The 19,386-nt window shown below is 36.3% G+C and overlaps 1 protein-coding gene across 1 annotated transcript in view; it reads right to left on the bottom strand.

Annotated features, from left to right (window-relative positions):
* LOC145672950 (pancreatic triacylglycerol lipase-like) overlaps positions 1–19,386 on the bottom strand; it is a 243,712-nt gene that overhangs the window by 36,057 nt on the left and 188,269 nt on the right. The window contains exon 4 of the mRNA XM_081742200.1: positions 963–1,203. Within this exon, the coding sequence (XP_081598326.1) occupies positions 963–1,203 (241 nt within the window). The remainder of the gene's footprint in view (positions 1–962; positions 1,204–19,386) is intronic.

A 19,386-nucleotide genomic window follows, 5' to 3' on the forward strand; every position in this document is an offset into this window, starting at 1 on the left:
AACAGACCTTTTGTGTACACTACGTTCTAAATAAATTGATTAATCTTTCTGAAAATATATATTCAGTTACAACGATACTTGTATTCTAACATCTTTATTATATCTTTATTTGTATTTGTGGGCGAAATGTTCTTTTAAATTATGCACAAGCTGTTCAAGAAAAGAAGAAGAAGAATACGAAAAGATATAGACAAGGATCTTATAAAATAGAGGATCTGCCTTTACAACCAAAATCTTGAAGCCATACGTCACATTTTCACCACCCCTACTCTGACCACTCCGCCCAATAGGATCGCAATGTTTTGAGCCAACAATCATAGCGGAAACGAAAGTAGCCATCAGACGATGGTAGAAACGAGAGTAGCCAATCAGACGTACCGATGCTCGGTTGTTTTTTGGCTTCACCGATTTAATAGGATGAAGATACATATGGGCAGATTCTCTATTTATAACATCCTTGGATATAGACGTAATTTCTTTTCTGGCTGTTATGCGATTATATTTTGTTATATAATAGAGATTCGACGATGTGAGTTAGTTGTCATAGCAACGAAATATAAATAATGCATAACTGAAGATCCATCTTGTGAAGTCTATATGTACGATTTGTAAAGAGTGTAAATGTTTAACTTGTTTCGTACTACAATAAAAAGGTAATATCTTGATGCAGTGTGTAAAATGGTTTTTGATATATCAGTAGCCTTAGTTATATAAATGTACAAACTGAGGACCTTTGAGTTATATATAAATATACACGAACTGTGGTCGTTTTACAGTGATTTGGCTGAAAAAAATTACGGGAACGGCTATACAATTCTAATATTTTCCTGAACGGTGTTCCGGTTCGTTTGGGTCCAACAAAACCACTGTATAAATATATTCACACGAGATGATCTACATTTTTCTGGAATCATTAAATAAATATAATACTGAAAGTACGTTCAAAAGTCCACATTCATAACCTGTTATTTGGCCCAAAAGAATTCCTTTGGCTTTGAGTGCTTGTCCAGTAAATCCTGCCAGATGAGCACCTAAACTGGATCCCACCAAATGAAAATCCTTCGGCAATGCTCCTCTTAGCATCATGATCTCAATCAAACGTTTTATCATAATGCTCACTAGTTGTGCATTGGCAATTCCTTTCATATATTTAGCAGCTGATGCACCGGTTGCCCAATCAACAAGAATAACGTTGACGTCACTCTGAAACAAGAGCAAAAGTATAAGAAAGTTTTAGTGATTTTTCACAATAATAACTAGTATTTTTAACTTTAAAACTGTGTTAATTGTGTTTACTAAACTAAATGCTTTGTATGTTTCCTCACTATTTGTTACAGGAACCAATAACATATGAAAATCATGCACTGAATGTCCTAATATGGAAAGATTTTGGTTTTAATATATATATATATATATATATATATATATATATATATATATATATATATATATATATATATATTGACAATCTCCCTGGTTCGTTTCTAGTTTGGGGATGTTATAAGTGAACGCAGAGAAGTTACCTTCCACTCACAATCTGAAATGAGTGGGAATACGATGTATAACTAAGCGAGAGGAAATATTTCTATTCATGTTAATGCGGGGATTTCTGTGTCTAAATAACAACTCCAGATTTCGAGAATAGAATTAACGCTGTATTTACTTAACCTTGTGTAAGAATGTGTAAGGTGTTGTGTATAAATTCGGGTATTTAGAAATGCCAGTTCTAACACTGCATATCCAAACATTGAGCCTTCGACAAATGTTTAAGAAAGTAGCACATACCTCTGGATGTACGGTTCTGCTTCTCCTGGGAATGTTGGTCCAACAGGCTCCTCCCAATTTCCAAGCTACAGGCTGGATGGTAACTCGCTGGCAGGTCACTCCAAAGGATGGAACGGAGTTAAAATCTGAGAACGGTCAGCGATGTAATTCGGTTACGCCGTAGTAATTCGAACGGTCGGCATAATAATATTTCCTCGGTTCTGCACAATAAACTTTCTAAGTTCGTTTAGCGAAACATTGACTCGCTCAAATTAAATAAATCTGTTTTCAGAAATTCTACTAGTTCGAACTTCAGTTTCGTTCTCCGAGTCGTCGTCGTTGTTCCATCTCTCCAACTTTCTGTCTCCACTGACTCCTCGTGTCTCTCCTCTGACTCTCCTTGTGACCTCTGGTCCTCTGGTTTTTGTTGGATTTCCTGCAACCTGGAATCTGCCGCTTCTGCATGACGTCAGAGGCGTGTGCTCTTTCTCATCTAGGAAACGAAACGGTTTCCTCATTGTGGCCGACGACTGGCAATCCTTGGAATGCCCAGACTCATGATTCCTGACAATTCTAACATACCCGAGAAAAGTGTCTTGTGTTCACAAACATCTTATAAATTTACTTACATCAAATTCTACCAATTCTTTCCAATCATACATTAATTGAATTCTGATTTTAATTTCCTGTAATTAAATAATTTGCTAGTCAAGGCGTACCATATACCAACATTATATAATTATTTGTACACTAAAGAGCAATGTCCATCGTTTATGTAATTTGTTTTCATATATTCTTATTTCCTGACACTTTACTGTTTTCTGTGATTCTAATAATCAAAATCTAAATCTTTATTAAAATACGATCGACTGAAAATAACACATAAAATAAATAAAATATACAGGCTCTGCCACAATATATATATATATATATATATATATATATATATATATATATATATATATATATATATATATACAAGGCCGGATTTAGGGGGTGCAACGGTGCACGTGCACCCCCCTTCGTTGTAAATATACACTATCTAAAATGAGAAGCTAGCAGTAAAAATAGCAACACTTTCCGAAACTTTCTGCCATCACGTTTCCGTTTATGGCTTTAAAGAAAGCAGAGCTTTGCAAAAGCAATAGCTTAAGTCGATTTTCTGTAGGTTGAAGGAAAGGGATTCACTAATCAAAACAATGTAACATTTGTAAAGTAGGGAACAAAACAGAAGCCAGGAAGAGAGAACATTTTTTCCTTTATATCATTTGCGACCCTCTTTAACCCCCCTCTCCGTTCTATGTATCAGCGTTGTCAGGGGCAAAGAATATTGTCACATGTCACTTTGATTAGTTTCAATGTGATTGGTTATTTTGGTAGTTATCTCCCTCCCCCTCAGACAATCCTGCATACGGCCCTGTGTTCTAAAAATGGCCTCCACGGACCTCAGATCACACGGACCACAGATAAGTTATATCTATCAAATAGTTATATCAATTCTTTCCAGATGGCAGCTTAAGTCGATATTGATTGATACTAGAGAGAAAGAGAGAGAGAAATTCTTCGACAAAGCAATTAATTTCAGAAAAAAAACTTCATACAATTACTTTGTAATTTGAGTTTTATGTCCGTATAAATTTGTACATTTAGTGCTGACATGAACTTGCCAGGCAACAAAGCCTCTCGAGATGACTGTACAGAGCTTGTTTTTCGCATTAAAGCTGCAAGTTTAATTTTCCGACTTATGGATTTCCATGGAACTTTGAATCGTTTCAGAATACTTACACAGAAGCTTTCAATTCTGCCAAAGATAGTATACAGAAAGGTTTTAACTACGATGAGTTTCAAACTAAATTTGTAAATATAAACGAAAAATCTGAAACGATTGTAACACGAAGCCTTGCAATGCCGGACTTACGTATAAGCTAAACAAGCTATAGCTTAGGTCCCCAAAAACTAAAGGAAAAACTTGATGTACACAACACAAAGTATAAGAAAACAATAAATAAAATAAAATTTACATATAGCAAAAGTATTTTGTGTTGTGTAGGATTCTATGATGTAATTAATGGGGCTCCATCTGCAGTCTGCTTGCTAAAATATCACTAGTTTCTTCATTTCTGTATATAGGGTACCTATGTTCATCTGGACACATAAAAGACCCCATCAATCCTTAATCCGGCTCTGAAGTCTTAGCTTAACTACTTAGCCAATATTTCCATACCGATTACTCCAAACTAAAACTCAAAATTAGTGTTGCCTTGACGTGAATCGTTACGGAATGTGACCCAAGGCTTGTAGTGAATCCACTTTTTGTTTCCATTGTCTACGTGCAGTACAAGCTGAGAAAAATGCTTAAGACTGGTGGTCTGATACACCAATATTATATCCCTCTCCCCCTTCCTACATTGCGCTGTCAAACGTAAATGATAAAAGTCATCCCAGGTCCAAACTTCATCCATGTGGAAAATTTGTATGAGATCGCTTCGGTGGTTCGAAAGTTATGAAGTTTTACGAGCATATATTTACAAGCTTCGCTGGGTGATATGAAAATTTCAATGCACAATTCCGTATCTCATGTGTTCAGTACCGTGAAATGTGCTGTTTTCGATTTAATGGCATTGAATTAAACGCCATCGGAAAGATCATTGATCATCTCGGCGACCCCGAAAATCATGTATTCGATACTAATATTAATCGTTTTCGATCATTTTATATTCTCCCCCTCTCCCAAGCTACGGGGCTGAATTTGGTTTTAAACGGGATCGGAAGTGTCATTCTTCATCTCAATGACCTTAAAAACTACTCATGAGACACTTACATCGGAAAATTTTGACCATTTTATATATCTCCCGCTTCTCTTCTTCCATGTAGCGCGGCATGGCATCGGATGTCACCGGTCACCTCAGCGACACCGGAAACTATGGAATCGACACTAATATGGGTTATTTTTATACGTTTTATATATTTTCCTCTTCCCCTTTCCCAAGATGCGCGGCGATCCCAAAAACTATACATTCGACACTAATATCGGTCATTTTCGATCATTATATCAGTCTCCTTTATGTTGCGGCAACTCTCATCGAAAGTTAACCGTTCATCTCAGCAACCCCAAAAAATGTGGATTCAGCACTAATAACCGTCATTTTCGATAATTTTTTAACCTCTTCTTCCTTCTCCACCAAGTTGAAAGTTTGAATTTTAACTTAAACGGGATCGAAAGTAACACTGTTCATCTAAGCGACCCAGAAAACTATGTATTTGACACTGATATTGGCCATTTTCGGCCATTTTTTATATATCTCTTTCTCCCCTCCTTCAACTTGTGGGGCTGACTGGATTTAAACCGGATCGGAAATGTTACTGTTCATCTTAATGATTCCGAAACTATGGATTAAACACTAATATTGGTCATTCTCAATCATTATTATATATAGCTCCTTCTCCCTCTCAAACGTGCTGCGGCACACGGCATCAAAATTGTCACTGTTAATCTTACGTAATCCTAAAACTATGGATTCGACTCTAATATTAGTCCTTTCCGATTATTTTTAATGTTTATTCCCCTCCCCTACGTTGTATCCTCCCCTTCTGCAACTATCAAGGCTGAACTTGGATTGAAACAGCATCCAAAGTGTCACTGCTTCTCTCATCGACCCCGAAAACTATGGATTCAACACTAATAATAGTCATTTTGATCATTTTTAAATTTCTCCTCCTTCCCCCTCCCCTACGTTGCATCGTCAAAGTGAGTAGCCTAAAGTAATCCCTGCCTCAAAACATATGTATGTTGAAAATTTGAGATTGGTCGGGTGGTTCAAGAGTGATGAAGTCACAAAGGTAGTCATTTTTATTATATATATATATATATTTTATATATATATCCCCCTCCCCCTCCCCTATGCTGGCTCGTCATAGTGAAACGAAAAAAAACACCCAAGACCCGATCCTCATACATGTTGAATATTTGATCAAGATTGGTGTGGTGGTTGAAAAGTTATTAGTTTTATTAATTTTTATTCATACGTCCCCCCTCCCCCTCCCCTAGGATCTATCGTTAAAGTGAAATTACAAAAATGTTTCCAAATCAGAACCTCATGTATGTTGAAAATATGATCGAGATTGGTTGGTTGGTTCAAAAGTTATTAGTTGTATTAATTTTTATTCATACGTTCCCCTCCCCTCCCCCTCCCATAGGACCTACCGTTAAAGTGAAATTACAAAAATGTTTTCAAATCTGAACCTCATGTATGTTGAAAATTTGATTGAGATCGGTCAGGTGGTTCAAGAGTGATGAAGTCAAAAGTCAGCCATTTTTATTTTATTTTTTATATATATCTCCCCTATGCTGCCTCGTTATAGTGAAACGGTAAAAAAGCACCCAATTCCCGACCCTCATAATTGTTGAAAGTTTGATGGAAATTGGTTGGGTGCTTCCAAAGTTAATTATTTTTTATTCATACGTTTCCCTCCCCTCCCCCTCCCCTTGGATCTACCATTAAAGTGAAATTATAAAAATGTGCCCAGATCCGACCCACATACATGTTGAAAATTTGATCGAAATTGGTTGGGTGGTTCAAAATTTAGTTAGTTTTTATTCATACGTTCCCCTCCCCCTCCCCTAGGATCTACCGTTTAAGTGAAATTATTAAAATGTTTCTAGATCCGAACCTCATGTATGACGAAAATTTGATTGAGATCGGTCGGATAGTTCAAGATTTATTACGTTACAAAAATAGTCAGTTTCAGTCTTATATAAATTAATTTTTATATATCTCCCCCTCCTTCTCCTCCCTTACGTTGCTCCGTCAAATATAATTCATAGAAACGATCCTAGGCCTGAACCTCATCTATGTTCAAAATTTGATCAAGATCGGTTGAGTGGTTCTGGAGTTATTAGGTTTTATTTTTTTATACCCAGTCCCCCTCCCCCCTCACTTTTACCATCAAAGTGAGTAGCCTAAAACCAGCCCAGCCTCGAACCTCATCCATGTTACAAATTTGATCGAGATCGGTCAGGCGGTTCAGCAGATTTAGTCACAAACATAGTGATTATCAATTATATATATATATATATATATATATATATATATATATATATATATATATATATATATATACCTCCCCTATCCCTCCCCTCAGTTCTAATAAAAACATTTTAGGCATAGGGTTAGTTTTACGTAATATTCATATCCGAGTTCTTACTGTGAATAATTCCTGTTGTAGTTACTAATTTTCTTTAACGTTTCAACAAATACTTGATTGGCAACAATGGTGAACGTTGCTCCAAGGAGTTTGAATTGCTCTAGTTCCTGCTTGGAATACACACGTAGATGGCACTGCGTCGGAATACACACCGATCGAGAAACGAAATTTTTCAATCTGAACACACACTTTACACACACAACCGGCTGTATCCGAATAAACGAGCGGAGTCAAAAGAACACACGGGGGGACCCCTTTAACGGTTCTGAACGTGTTAAAAGTAAAAAACATTTCGAGCAACCACTAAAAAATGCTCGCTTTGCAAAAATTACTCACAGTGCTGCTGTGTAGACCGATCGACCTACAAAGATTGGCGGGTTCACCAACGCACACACACACACACACACACAAATCGGGCTGGAAAGGGTTAGAGATCTGACCACGCTCTGCAGAGGGACTAGGAAGGCCAATTGGATTGGATACATCTTGCGAAGGAAATAGCGTCATTTGCCCAAGTGTCTATTTCCTCAAGTCTCTAAACCAGGGTCATTTCCTACAGTGGTTATTTTTTTCTTAATCTGATGATCATCAACCGAAACAGAAGGGACACCTGCTGCATTCTTAGCAAATATCAGAAAGGGAATGGGTGATATTTCGCTGCAGGCTATTCTGAAGTATCTCCGATAGACAGGGTTGCAGAGTGTCAGATAAAATTGTGTTGTTTTTAAAAATATGGTAAACTAAGCATAGTTGTTTCAGTGTTTAAAAGCGGTGTTTAAAAGCTCCTCCGTGGCTAAGCGGTTAGCGTACGCGCCTTTGGCGTGGGAGACCCGGGTTCGATTCCCGGCGGGAGCTCATGTGTTTCGGATTCCACGTTAATCAGTAGGTTCACGTCTCATATAGCCTCGCTGCTGAACGGGACGTTAAAATCAACTCAACTCAACTTAAACTTCCGAAGAGAAGGAAGGAAAATACCTTGAACCTGAACCTGAATGAGTGAAATAACAACATAGTTTCCCACAGACATACAGGTTTACTAATATATACAGTACATACGAATCTATTCATAATTAAAGTTGGCCCAAAATGACACATAATCCCTTTTAACAATGACTAATTCAATTCTGCAATTCAGTATTAAATTAACCACGCAGCATATCTGAACATTGAAATAATGAATAATATGCATAATTTTTACGTACGTTAAGTATTATTTGTATTATATTTCAATTTAGATTTATTAATTGTAACTAACATTCTTTCTTGTAACTTAAATAAGGTTCATACTTGCGCTTCGTGCTCGTATGTCACACTAGCGTCCAACCTAGATAAACCAAAAGGTACAGGTCAACAACAACAAAGGAATTTAGTATCATTTTTCGAAATAATTAAGCTTATTTCAAATACTACTTCTAGATTGAAACAATACACGGATACGACCCACTCAGAACTGTTCTAGCGCACACATTCATTTATTCCTCGGCAAAGGAAAAAATGGTATTTCTTTTCTTTCGCTTAATAAGTATAATATATTTTGATTATACCTAGTTTGTTAACTAGTTGAAAGGAAATGGAAAGATCAATATTCATAGTTAGGAATTCTGAAGGAGGAAAAGTAGACTCTTGCAAAATTCAATTCTCCGGGGCTTTACCACCAGCAAAAGGGCAATAGTTTTCTGTGTCGCTACATCATTATGTATTTGTATTATTCAGAAATAGTGATATGCACTCATGTTCAAGAAACTCAGATTTCAGGATTCTCAGGTTCTCAGGAAACTCAGGTTCAAAGATTTCAGAAAACATAGGCACATGTTTTTCATTCTTTTCAAGTTTTTCGTGCATCAGTATCTATCTCAACATTATAGAGTGAGTAAAGAAATTTCTGAAAAGAAAATAATTACTATACATAATATATAAGGAAGAAATGCATATATATATATATATATATATATATATATATATATATATATATATATATATATATATATATATATATATATATATATATATATATATATGCATTTCTTCCTTGCTTTTTGGTTGAAATTCCTCTTTAGTAACAGTATATCAGGGGCGTATCTAAGGGGGGTTGATGGGGGTTGTAACCCATTGCATTGAACTTTCATGTACTACTTAAATAGAGTGGATTTCAGATTACTTAAATTTTGGAAAAGTGAGATCTTAATGTGTGGAGGAGGGTTAATTTATAAGCATTACATTACATCGCTTCCAAATGTCTAGAAAATTTTTAACAGGCTGAGGTATATACTTATCCAGGGAAACGAGATTAAGGGTTATTTTAACCAAACCGTGAAGGAAATGTAGAGACGATTACTTCAAGCACCACACCATAACTGCATTGGACAGGAGACTTGGATGAGATCCCCGATTGCATTTTATACATTTCTAAAGTTTTTCAGAGTGGTGTATTGTATTGCATAGTGTACCTCAAGAACGTTTGAAAGGGGAGATAAGATAAAATTCCATATATTTTATTATTTGTAAATAAAGAAGGAAAATCAAGTTTACTATTTGAGTTAAATAAACAAATAATGGGGAGAGGGAATATCGGGATTTAGTATTTGGAACCTGAATATCAAGGAGTGGAGAAAACATATGAAGAGTACGCGGGAAGAACGATGAAAGTCAATTTTCCTATGTAAAACAGTTTTTAAAAAATCTGGTATCTCAGATATGTGAAAATATGACTTTCATCGTTCGTCCCACGTACTTTTCATATTTATGTGGAGAGGAGGAGTGTTAGGAACAGAAGTGAACATGCACTCTACGAAACACAACAGGAAGATATTATTGTTATGATAGTTATTATATATCCCTTCCCATCGAATATTTCTGCATAAGCCTATGAAGTATATATATTTAACATCTCCCAATTACGCTCAAAGGCTATATGAGACATTGATGAATGAAAGAACTTAATGATAACGGAAGAATCGATGAAATTAAGAATATTCCAAAGAGAGACCATCCCCACGAGATTTGTTTACCACAAAATATAACTTGCACTTGCCGGGATTAAACAGCCCTCATCAGAAGTGAGCTATGTATCACAAGTGTTGCTTGGATACAAGATTTGGTTGTATCTCATTTAGAAAAGATGTACATTGTTATTGGATTTTTTTTTTTTTTTTTTTTTTTTTTTTTGTCTCTGTATTGACTTGAAATCCACAGGCAGGTTTTAGGGTGTAACCTTTAATTGTACCATAATAATACTGTTAGGAATGAAAAAAAAAAAATCCCGAAATTGAATAAAAGTTATTTTACATAGGAAGTTATCAGGGTTTGATCAAAAACAACTCCTGTCTCAACTATTATTTTTGGAAGGCGAGAATTGTTATTTTTCGAGGGCGTTGCATCCATGGTAAACTGGGAATCTCAATGAAGCCAAGATATAAAATTATTAGAACTGAACACTTTAAAGTTTTAAATTTCCCAGGTAGCAAAGGAAAATGTTCCTCAAAATATAGAACATCTCGTCACGTTCTGGCAGAATTTATTAGACAGATCAATGCTATTGCAACTTTCCCTCACACTTTATCTATGCTTGGAACTAGCTATTTTCTATGTGAGATACAGAAAATAGACTGCTTAAAAGTTACAGGTTATTGCTTTTGTCAAAAAACTACAATTACAAGATTTGAAAGCTATTTCCTTTGTCAATAACACGTGAAGCAGTCCTCAAAAATTTTCACTAATTTACAGTAATTTCTGATAAATTATTTACATGTGAAGCAGTCCTCAAGAAATTTCACTGGTTTTACTCTAGTTTTTGAATGTAAGCCATCTTTATCTCCAACTTCCTAATATCTCTGTCAAATTCATATTCTGCGCACGTCTTTCTAATATTCTAATCTGATTTTACCTATTTGTCTTCCTCTTCTTTCCTCCTATTCTTCTTCTTCTCAATTTCAGGTTAGAGACTTGAAATTTGGTGTTTGTCTTTCTCATTTAAACTAATTTGAGACGTGTTTAAGCGTTTTCTGATATTTTAGTAAAAAGAGAAAGAAAAGTGGTTTGAAAAAAGGTAGGGACTGCAGTTATTATAGTAAGATGCCACATTATATATGTATTTTTTATATCTGGCTTAGAAGGAAAGAAAAAAAAGTGATTATCACAATTACAATAAGACGTTCATATTTTTGGATCCCTGAAGATTACAGGCATGAAACTTGGTATGTAAACTGAAATTCAGTAATCTGTAGGTTCATGGGATGTGAATCCCTAGGCCAATCGAACGTGGGTTTGGGGGCGAAGTCCCTGGTGATTGAAATGTTCAGTGTATCTGGGCATTCAGGACGGTTAGTATTTGAAATGAAATTCGGTATGCTTGTAGGTTTATAAGGTGCGAGGCAATAGCTGAACAAATGCAGAGTCTGGGGGTGAAGCACCCAGCTAGTATTACAATTATTAGGATCACGTACTGGTACTTATAAGATTATAATGTTAGTCCTTCCGTCCGTACGTCCGTTACTCTGCACGATAAGTTTTGAACGGATGCGAATTTTTAAATTGTTTTTCTTTTGCCATAGATAGATAGAGTTATTATCTCGAGGGAGTTCGTTGATGGAGGTGATTCGCCCACCGGAGGTAGTAGAAATGAGTCATTTCCAGTTAACATTTTTATCACCGTAAAAGAAAAATGATAATAGACAGAGATAAACGATTTTCGGAAATCGATTACACGTTTTAAGGACAACTTTTATCTCCATCCTTAACACTCTAGTATAGCCGGAAGTAGAAATTACTCACTTCCTGTTATAATATTGATCACTATAAATTCAAAACGGTAATAGATAGCGAGAAGCGATTTTCTTTAATCAATTAAGTGTCCCAAGAATATATTCCATCTCAGCACCAATCTATCTACTCAAACCGGAATTGAAAGAATCATACAACTTCCGTATTCCATATTAAATGATAAGATATTACGTATTCCTCTTTGCGGTTTTTGAGTTTATTATAATAATACATTCATATCTGGGGATCCTGAAAGTTAGAAACATGAAACTTGATGTTTGAACTGAAATTCGGTATGTTTGCAGGTGTATGAGATGTGAGGCCGTAGACAGAGAAAACACCGCGGTTTCTGGGCGAGGTCCCCAGCTAACAGAAGGCTAGTTATTAAATATATATTTTATTGTATTCTGATCATACATACAGTAGCAGAAGTTTCCGTTCTCCTCTTGGGAAGATAAGGTGTAATGAATATAAAAACTGAAATTTAAATTGTCACACTCAGCACTTTATGTATAAATAAAAGGAAATTTCAATATAATAAATACGACCTTATTTCTGCTCTTGAAAACGTGTTCCCTTATTTTTAATTAAGAATCTATGTACCGAATTCCACATCTCCAACTTAAGCGAATCTTAACGCTTTAATTCCACTTAACATTCGACAGCCTCTAAAGAAAGGAAAAGAAGTTTGAATATTATAGAAATGTCTCCGTTAGAAACGGGATTTTTGAAAGCGCTGAAATACGTATTCCCTCATTTTAAAGAAGAGTTTATGTGCTGAGTTTCATCTCTCTAATTTCATGAATGTGTGAGATACTAAATTCTTTAAAAAAAAACTTTAAAAAATATCTTTATTTCCCTTGGAATACATGCTCCAAAAAATCCTTTCTTATTTCTTGCCTCCGTGATAAAAGGAATAGGCCCAGGCCGGGAGCGCACAAACAAGGGGCTATTCCTATGTGCGATCAACATAAATAACAAACCTCGAGTGCACAAAATATGATGCGATGATAGTCCATTGTGTCAAACAGTTTTTGCCAATAGTGATTTTTTTTTTCTCAAAATCACCATCCACAACTCTCGAAACAAATATTGCATTATCATTGGGTACAAGATTAGTTAATTTATTTCGCGCAGAAGAAGAAAACAGAATTTGGAGATAGGTCAACATATTACATATCATGTCTTTATACTTTCATATTGTCAGCATATATTTAAAAAATGTAAACTGCAGTTCTCCATTAACATAAGGTAATCATTTTAAAGTTGAACAGCATGGATAATTGTCCATAAATGAAATTCAAGAGTCCTATTTTAAATTGTCTAAAACTGGCACACAGACTTAAACCTTCCCCTTAACGAAAGTTAAACATTTAGCGGCACTTATACTGTGGCGGTAGCCGGTACTTATATTGGTGCTCACTTTTTTTCTTTTTTATAGTAAAGTATCATAGTAAAATTTTTATCTAACTTGTGGCAACCCTGCGTATATTTTATCATATATGAAAATCTCAACCCTCCGTTTTGGCCATTAGTCAAGATTTTCGTGCCTGTCATGGATTTGAAGTTCATGATCAATAGCAAGATAAGGTAGTTGAGCAAATGTCCAACATTTTAACGCTTGGGCAAAACATACTTGAGGAAATGACCTGATCCCCTTGCGAAGAAATTGTCTTCTTCATACCGCCATAGAGAGAAAGATTGAAGGAAACCGAGGAGAAGGAAGCAGAAGAACACAACTGATTAATGATTTGACGAAAAGAAGAAAATGTTGAGAATCAAAAGAGGAAGCTGAAGATCGAGATACGTGGAAGAAACTTTTACAAGCCCAAACCTAATGCCATGGCTATTTTAAGCGATCGCAAAGCGTTTTTATTGCTCGTGCGTACGCTTGGAATACGCTGACCATGTATTTAAATGTGGATGACTAATCACAATAAGCTGCAAACGCGAAAGCAATAAAAACGTCACTTCGAGCGTATTTGGCGCGTTTCGGAACAATAGACCGCCTGCTGTTTAAAAGATGTCTAAAGGAAGGAAAAAAAGGAAATACAGGTTGCCAGGCAAGGGGATTTTAGCAAGAAACAGCTGCTTGGAAGATGCTTTATGCAGAGTATTATAACTCTACTATTGTAGACCTGAACTTGGCAAAAAAGACCTGGAAACCCTGACTAGCTCACAGTATGATTTATTACTCTGGCGAAAGTAAAGTTACCAAATATCTACCTTGGTCGCGTTCGCTCCAGGAGGTAACGCTTCGAAAACGCATTCTCAAATAGTCACAGACTAAGAAATAAAGAAATTTAAAAAATCTAATCAGCCCCAGGATCTGCTAAAAGGTAAAATAATAATAATAATAATAATAATAATAATAATAATAATAATAATAATAATAATAATAGAATAAACTACAGTAAATCCTTGAGTAAACATCAAGTTCACGCATATTTCTCATGCAGTCTTTGCTGTTCCCAGAATTTTGTTTATCTGAGTAGCAAATTCTTTACGAAGTGCATAAAATATACACATCCGACCCTTTAAAGAGTAGTGATAAATATAAATTCCAGTAATCTCAATCGGATTTGCCTACACAATATAATATCAAAGTTCTATGTGTGCAATGAAAAGTATGGCTTTCCATACACCATTCGGAAACTTTTTTTTTTTATTATTATTGGAATTATTGGATATTCTTTTTACTAGCCAACTGTAAAGCAATATTTACACAGTAATTTGTTAAAAGAAATTCTCCTGTGTATCTCGGTGGAAACTTGTCTTTCTTTCAAGTCTAATGGACAGTGTGCTTGCTCTTGGTTCACGAGGTTCCGGGGTTCGATTCCCAGTTGGAGACCATCATAAACACCTCATTGGTTCAGATAACACTTTAAACTGTAGGGCCTTGTCCTAAATAGCCTCTCCTCTAGGAAAGAACGTAAATCGAAATCAATCAATTAAAATCAACTCCGAGGAGACTGCTCATGTACAGGGGATGGAATCTAGAGTAGACGCTTGCACAAATGCTACCCAATTACATCATAGAATCATCGTGAGTGTTGCAAATTCCTAGTTAGCATAACTGAACAATGCGCTCCAATTCACATTTTTAAAACACATGTCGTAGGAAGCTAATTTCTCATGATGAAATCAAACTTTTTATTTGCCCTACAAACCCTTAAACCGATTTTAGAAATGCACTAATTGTTAAACGAAGTGTGCGCTTTTTTTTTCTTTCTTAAAAGTACTGATAAACTCCTTGCTTTTGACTATTTATGAGCTACCACAAGAAACAAACAAACAAACAAACAAAAAAAAGTATCAAAATAACTTGTTTGGTTAGGAAATAGACACGATATATACGACACCCGTTTCGAGAGTTTGATTAGCAAGTGTGATTGATATCTTTGCAAATTAGAATGTAATTAAACTCTGTGCGTAGATGTCTGTTTCACCAAAAAATCTTAAACATTTTAAAAATAAAATGTAGTAACTCTTGCAAACCAATTGATATGTTTCTTGCGTCACCGAACGAGCTTCATTGAACCTGTTCCAAAGCGGAAGATTTTTAACAATGACCAATGTCAGTGACCATTCTTAGCACGTAAACAGCACAATTGTCATGTATAGTTTGCCTCAAATGTCTGGAAACAAGTTCTTTATATATTTCATTTAACTTCATGATAGTTGCCGAAACACCTTGTGTTGTAACGTGGATTACGAAGGGTGGTTGTGATATATTGGTATTACTTCATATATTGGTTAACTGGTGTGTCCAAGTTAAGGTAATATTTTTAACAGTGTGTGTGTCCTGTGGCAAACATCTGCTACAGTACATTGTTTATTTTTCTTTAGAAACTACTATGTAACGATCGCATGTCTAAATTTTTTACTTTTAATCCATAGTTTTAAACTAATATGTGAGTAAGTGTTAGAAATTATGTGCGTAAGAGTTAGGAGGATCTGTATCACTGTAAGAAGTAATATGCGTAAATCTGGCAGATCTCATTTTTGGAAATCAAAAATAAATCATCCAGATCGTTTGTTCATCATTTGTTCACGATTGTTCACATAAAATTTTCCTTTGCTCACGATTTATAAGCAATTTATAAAAAAAAAAAAAAAAGAATGGTCGGTACCAACTTCACGTACCTGAAACGATTTTGAAAATCGAAAATGAACCACGAACATCATTTGTTCATCGTTTGTTGATGATTGTCCACATAAAATATTTGGTGGTCCACGATTTACAATCAATTTATACCAAAAACAAAATAGGCATATGCGTGAAATTGACATAACCCATTTTCGGAAATCGCCATACGATACGATCTACGTCTCATACAATCTCATTGCTGTATATAACGCTTTCAAACATACGTTCGAGGATGTGTTCCAGCAGTAGATTGGCTAAAATAAATATTCCTGCCCCACTCTAGCTTTTGTTTACAGTCAGATACGACTGAAATTGCAGCGAATGGTTGGCAGTTACAACTCTTGCAACACATACACGTATTTTTCGTACAAGTCACATTCTATATTTTCATGTTTTTAGGAGACTGGATATGCAAGCCTGCTGAACGTAGGGATTTACTTTATAAAGATTCAGAATATTTTTCCATTTGACATGCTTTCTTTGATTTTGGTGAATATTTTTTCCATTTGACATGCTTTCTTTGTATTTGGTGAATATTTTTCCATTTGACATGCTTTCTTTGATTTTGGTGAATATTTTTCCATTTGACATGCTTTCTTTGATTTTGGTGAATATTTTTCCATTTGACATGCTTTCTTTGATTTTGGTGAATATTTTTCCATTTGATATGCTTTCTTTGATTTTGGTAAATATTTTTCCATGTATTGGCATGACTGCTTTTGTCCCATCGTCATAGCCATTGATCTAAATATCATCAACTGTTATGATGAGTTTCAAGAAGCTATCATCTTCGTTTGAACGATTCAAAAGACGTTAACACATTTCGACGCGTGTTTCTTTTGTTCATTTGTGAACAACTGTGTAGCGAGTTTGCTACAACACAATCCATGTTCAATCTTTAAACTAACGAGGGAACCTATCCAAGTGCAACTCTGACTTCGAGTCAAGACTATGGTCGTTGGATACCTTGTCCCAAAAGAACATAACACGAAAAGTGATACATCCTCGATCGCAACCGTTGCAGAGATATAAGCGTGAAAAGTTAGAAATTGAGCTCCATACTATACATTACAAAGTCAGCTTCCGGGTCAGATTTTTCGGAAACGGTCAGGTTAGAAAACGCAGCGAATACATATCAAATTAGTGTTGGGAGCCCACCACCTTTTGAATGAAAACAATGTTGCCCCCGGGGCACTCGCAGGGTCCCAGGCGGGGTCCAACTCAAAATTGGCAAATGGAACCGGGAGTCAAGTAGCATATTGTATGAAAGCTATTGTTAAATAAAAGAGGATAGAACAAATCTCAACTCTCTATGATGACCCTGTGCAAACGGGGCAACTTGTCAAAATGTCAATACAACCTACATCAGACAATATATGGCCACTCTTCTAAATCCGTTAAGTTGAGATTTGTTCTATCTTCTTTTATTTAACAATAGCTTTCATACAATATGCTACTTGACTCCCGGTTCCATTTGCCAATTTTGAGTTGGACCCCGCCTGGGACCCTGCGAGTGCCCCGGGGGCAACATTGTTTTCATTCAAAAGGTGGTGGGCTCCCAACACTAATTTGATATGTATTCGCTGCGTTTTCTAACCTGACCGTTTCCGAAAAATCTGACCCGGAAGCTGACTTTGTAATGTATAGTATTGAGCTCAATTTCTAACTTTTCACGCTTATATCTCTGCAACGGTTGCGATCGAGGATGTATCACTTTTCGTGTTATGTTCTTTTGGGACAAGGGATCCAACGACCATAGTCTCGACTCGAAGTCAGAGTTGCACTTGGATAGATTCCCTCGTAAGATCACACCACATGACGCGCACGGTTAAAGGGACGGTTTCTTTCCGTACACCATCGCGCACATTCTGAACGTGAACATCATCACATGCTATTGTAAGACGTCCAGGTTTTGGGTCGTCCTCGACGGATATTCTTCCTGTTTTCAAACCGTATAACTACTTATAACACGGGTTTGGATAATACATTCTTCTCTGTACACTTCTGCAACATTTTCAAAGTTTCTGTAAATGTTGCTCAATTTGAAACAATATTTTGCGTACATACTGCTCTCTCCAAATTTTCGTTTTTGTAATACCACAAAATCGTTACATACACGGAGCACAACTTCAATCCAACGCTTTCAGTCGCAAAATGAGACAAGGCAATACGATGAAATTACCGCTAAATACTTTGGAAGAATCCCGCTACGCGGCGCTGACAAGGACAAAGTCAGAAAGTTCCGTTTATCATATTTTTGGAAGGTTCAATTTCTTTTTGGTCAGAACTCGTGTATAGCGAAATAATTAATTGTTATGTGTTTTGAGATTTTGTTTTAATTAGTGACGGAGCATCTTTAGTTGACAGTACCTTTTGATACTTACGGTTAGAACATCTAGAACTAAATAATTAGCATAAACCTCTTTAACGCGGGAGACCCGGGTTTCATTGACGTTGAGGACTGGTGAGGCTTTGGGGGCCGCGATGGCTCAGTGGTAGGGCGTTCACCTCTGGTGCATGGGGTCCCTGGTTTGATCCCAGCTCGCGCCGTGTGGACTAGGTGGTGGACAAACACCGTACTCGTGAGTTTTCGTGGGGTTCTTCCGTTTCCTCCCACTTTATTCATTCCACCATTTTCATTCATTTCTCATCATCACCGTATCCTTTAGCCTAACTGGATAACCATGGGACGTAAAACTAAAAGATTTCATTTCATTTTTCCCAGCTCGCGCTTTGTGGTAGACAAAACACAGTGTGCGTGGGTTTTCTCGGGGTTTTCCCGTTTCCTCCCACTTTCTTCACTCCACCATTTTCTTTCATTTCTCACCATCCCCGTCTCCTTTAGTCTAGCCGGCAGAACCGTGGGAAGTATAACTTAAAGATTTCGTTCATTTTCGGGCCGCGGTGGCTCAGTGGTAAAGCGTTCACCTCTGGTGATTGGGGTCCCGGGTTCAATCCCAGCTCCCTCCAAGTGAATTTTGTGGTGGACAAACATCGTGTGTGTGGGTGGGTTTTCTCGGGGTTCTCCCGTTTCCTCCCACTTTCTTCATTCCACCATTTCATTCATCACTCATCATCACCATCTCCTTTAGCCTAACCGGCATAACTGTGGGACGTAAAACTCAAATATTTCATTTCATTTCGTTTCGTTTATTTTCATTTCGTGAGGCTTTGGTGCGTCTTCGGAAAGTTCATCCAGTATGAGTGCTTATTACAAACAGACCTTGGTAAAAGTACGGAGCTTAATGCAACATCATGCATAAATCAACTATAATTGTTATGCATATTGTCCTAAATCTAAAGGTAGATTTGCGTTACGTTGACGCAGACAGTTACGGAATTTCACCCATAGACTGAAATAATTTCTTATCCTACTCACTGGGATGGTAATTATCACATTATTTTCTAAACAGGGCGAGCTAAGAACCCTAATTACATAGCGAAGTATAGTGGTTTGTTAATTTATGGGCCACAAACATTAGAATGAAAGAAATACATGTATTTAAGAA

The sequence above is a fragment of the Thermobia domestica genome, chromosome 16 (genome assembly GCF_964235325.1).
Source record: "Thermobia domestica chromosome 16, izTheDome1.hap1.1, whole genome shotgun sequence".
NCBI lineage: Eukaryota > Metazoa > Arthropoda > Insecta > Zygentoma > Lepismatidae > Thermobia > Thermobia domestica.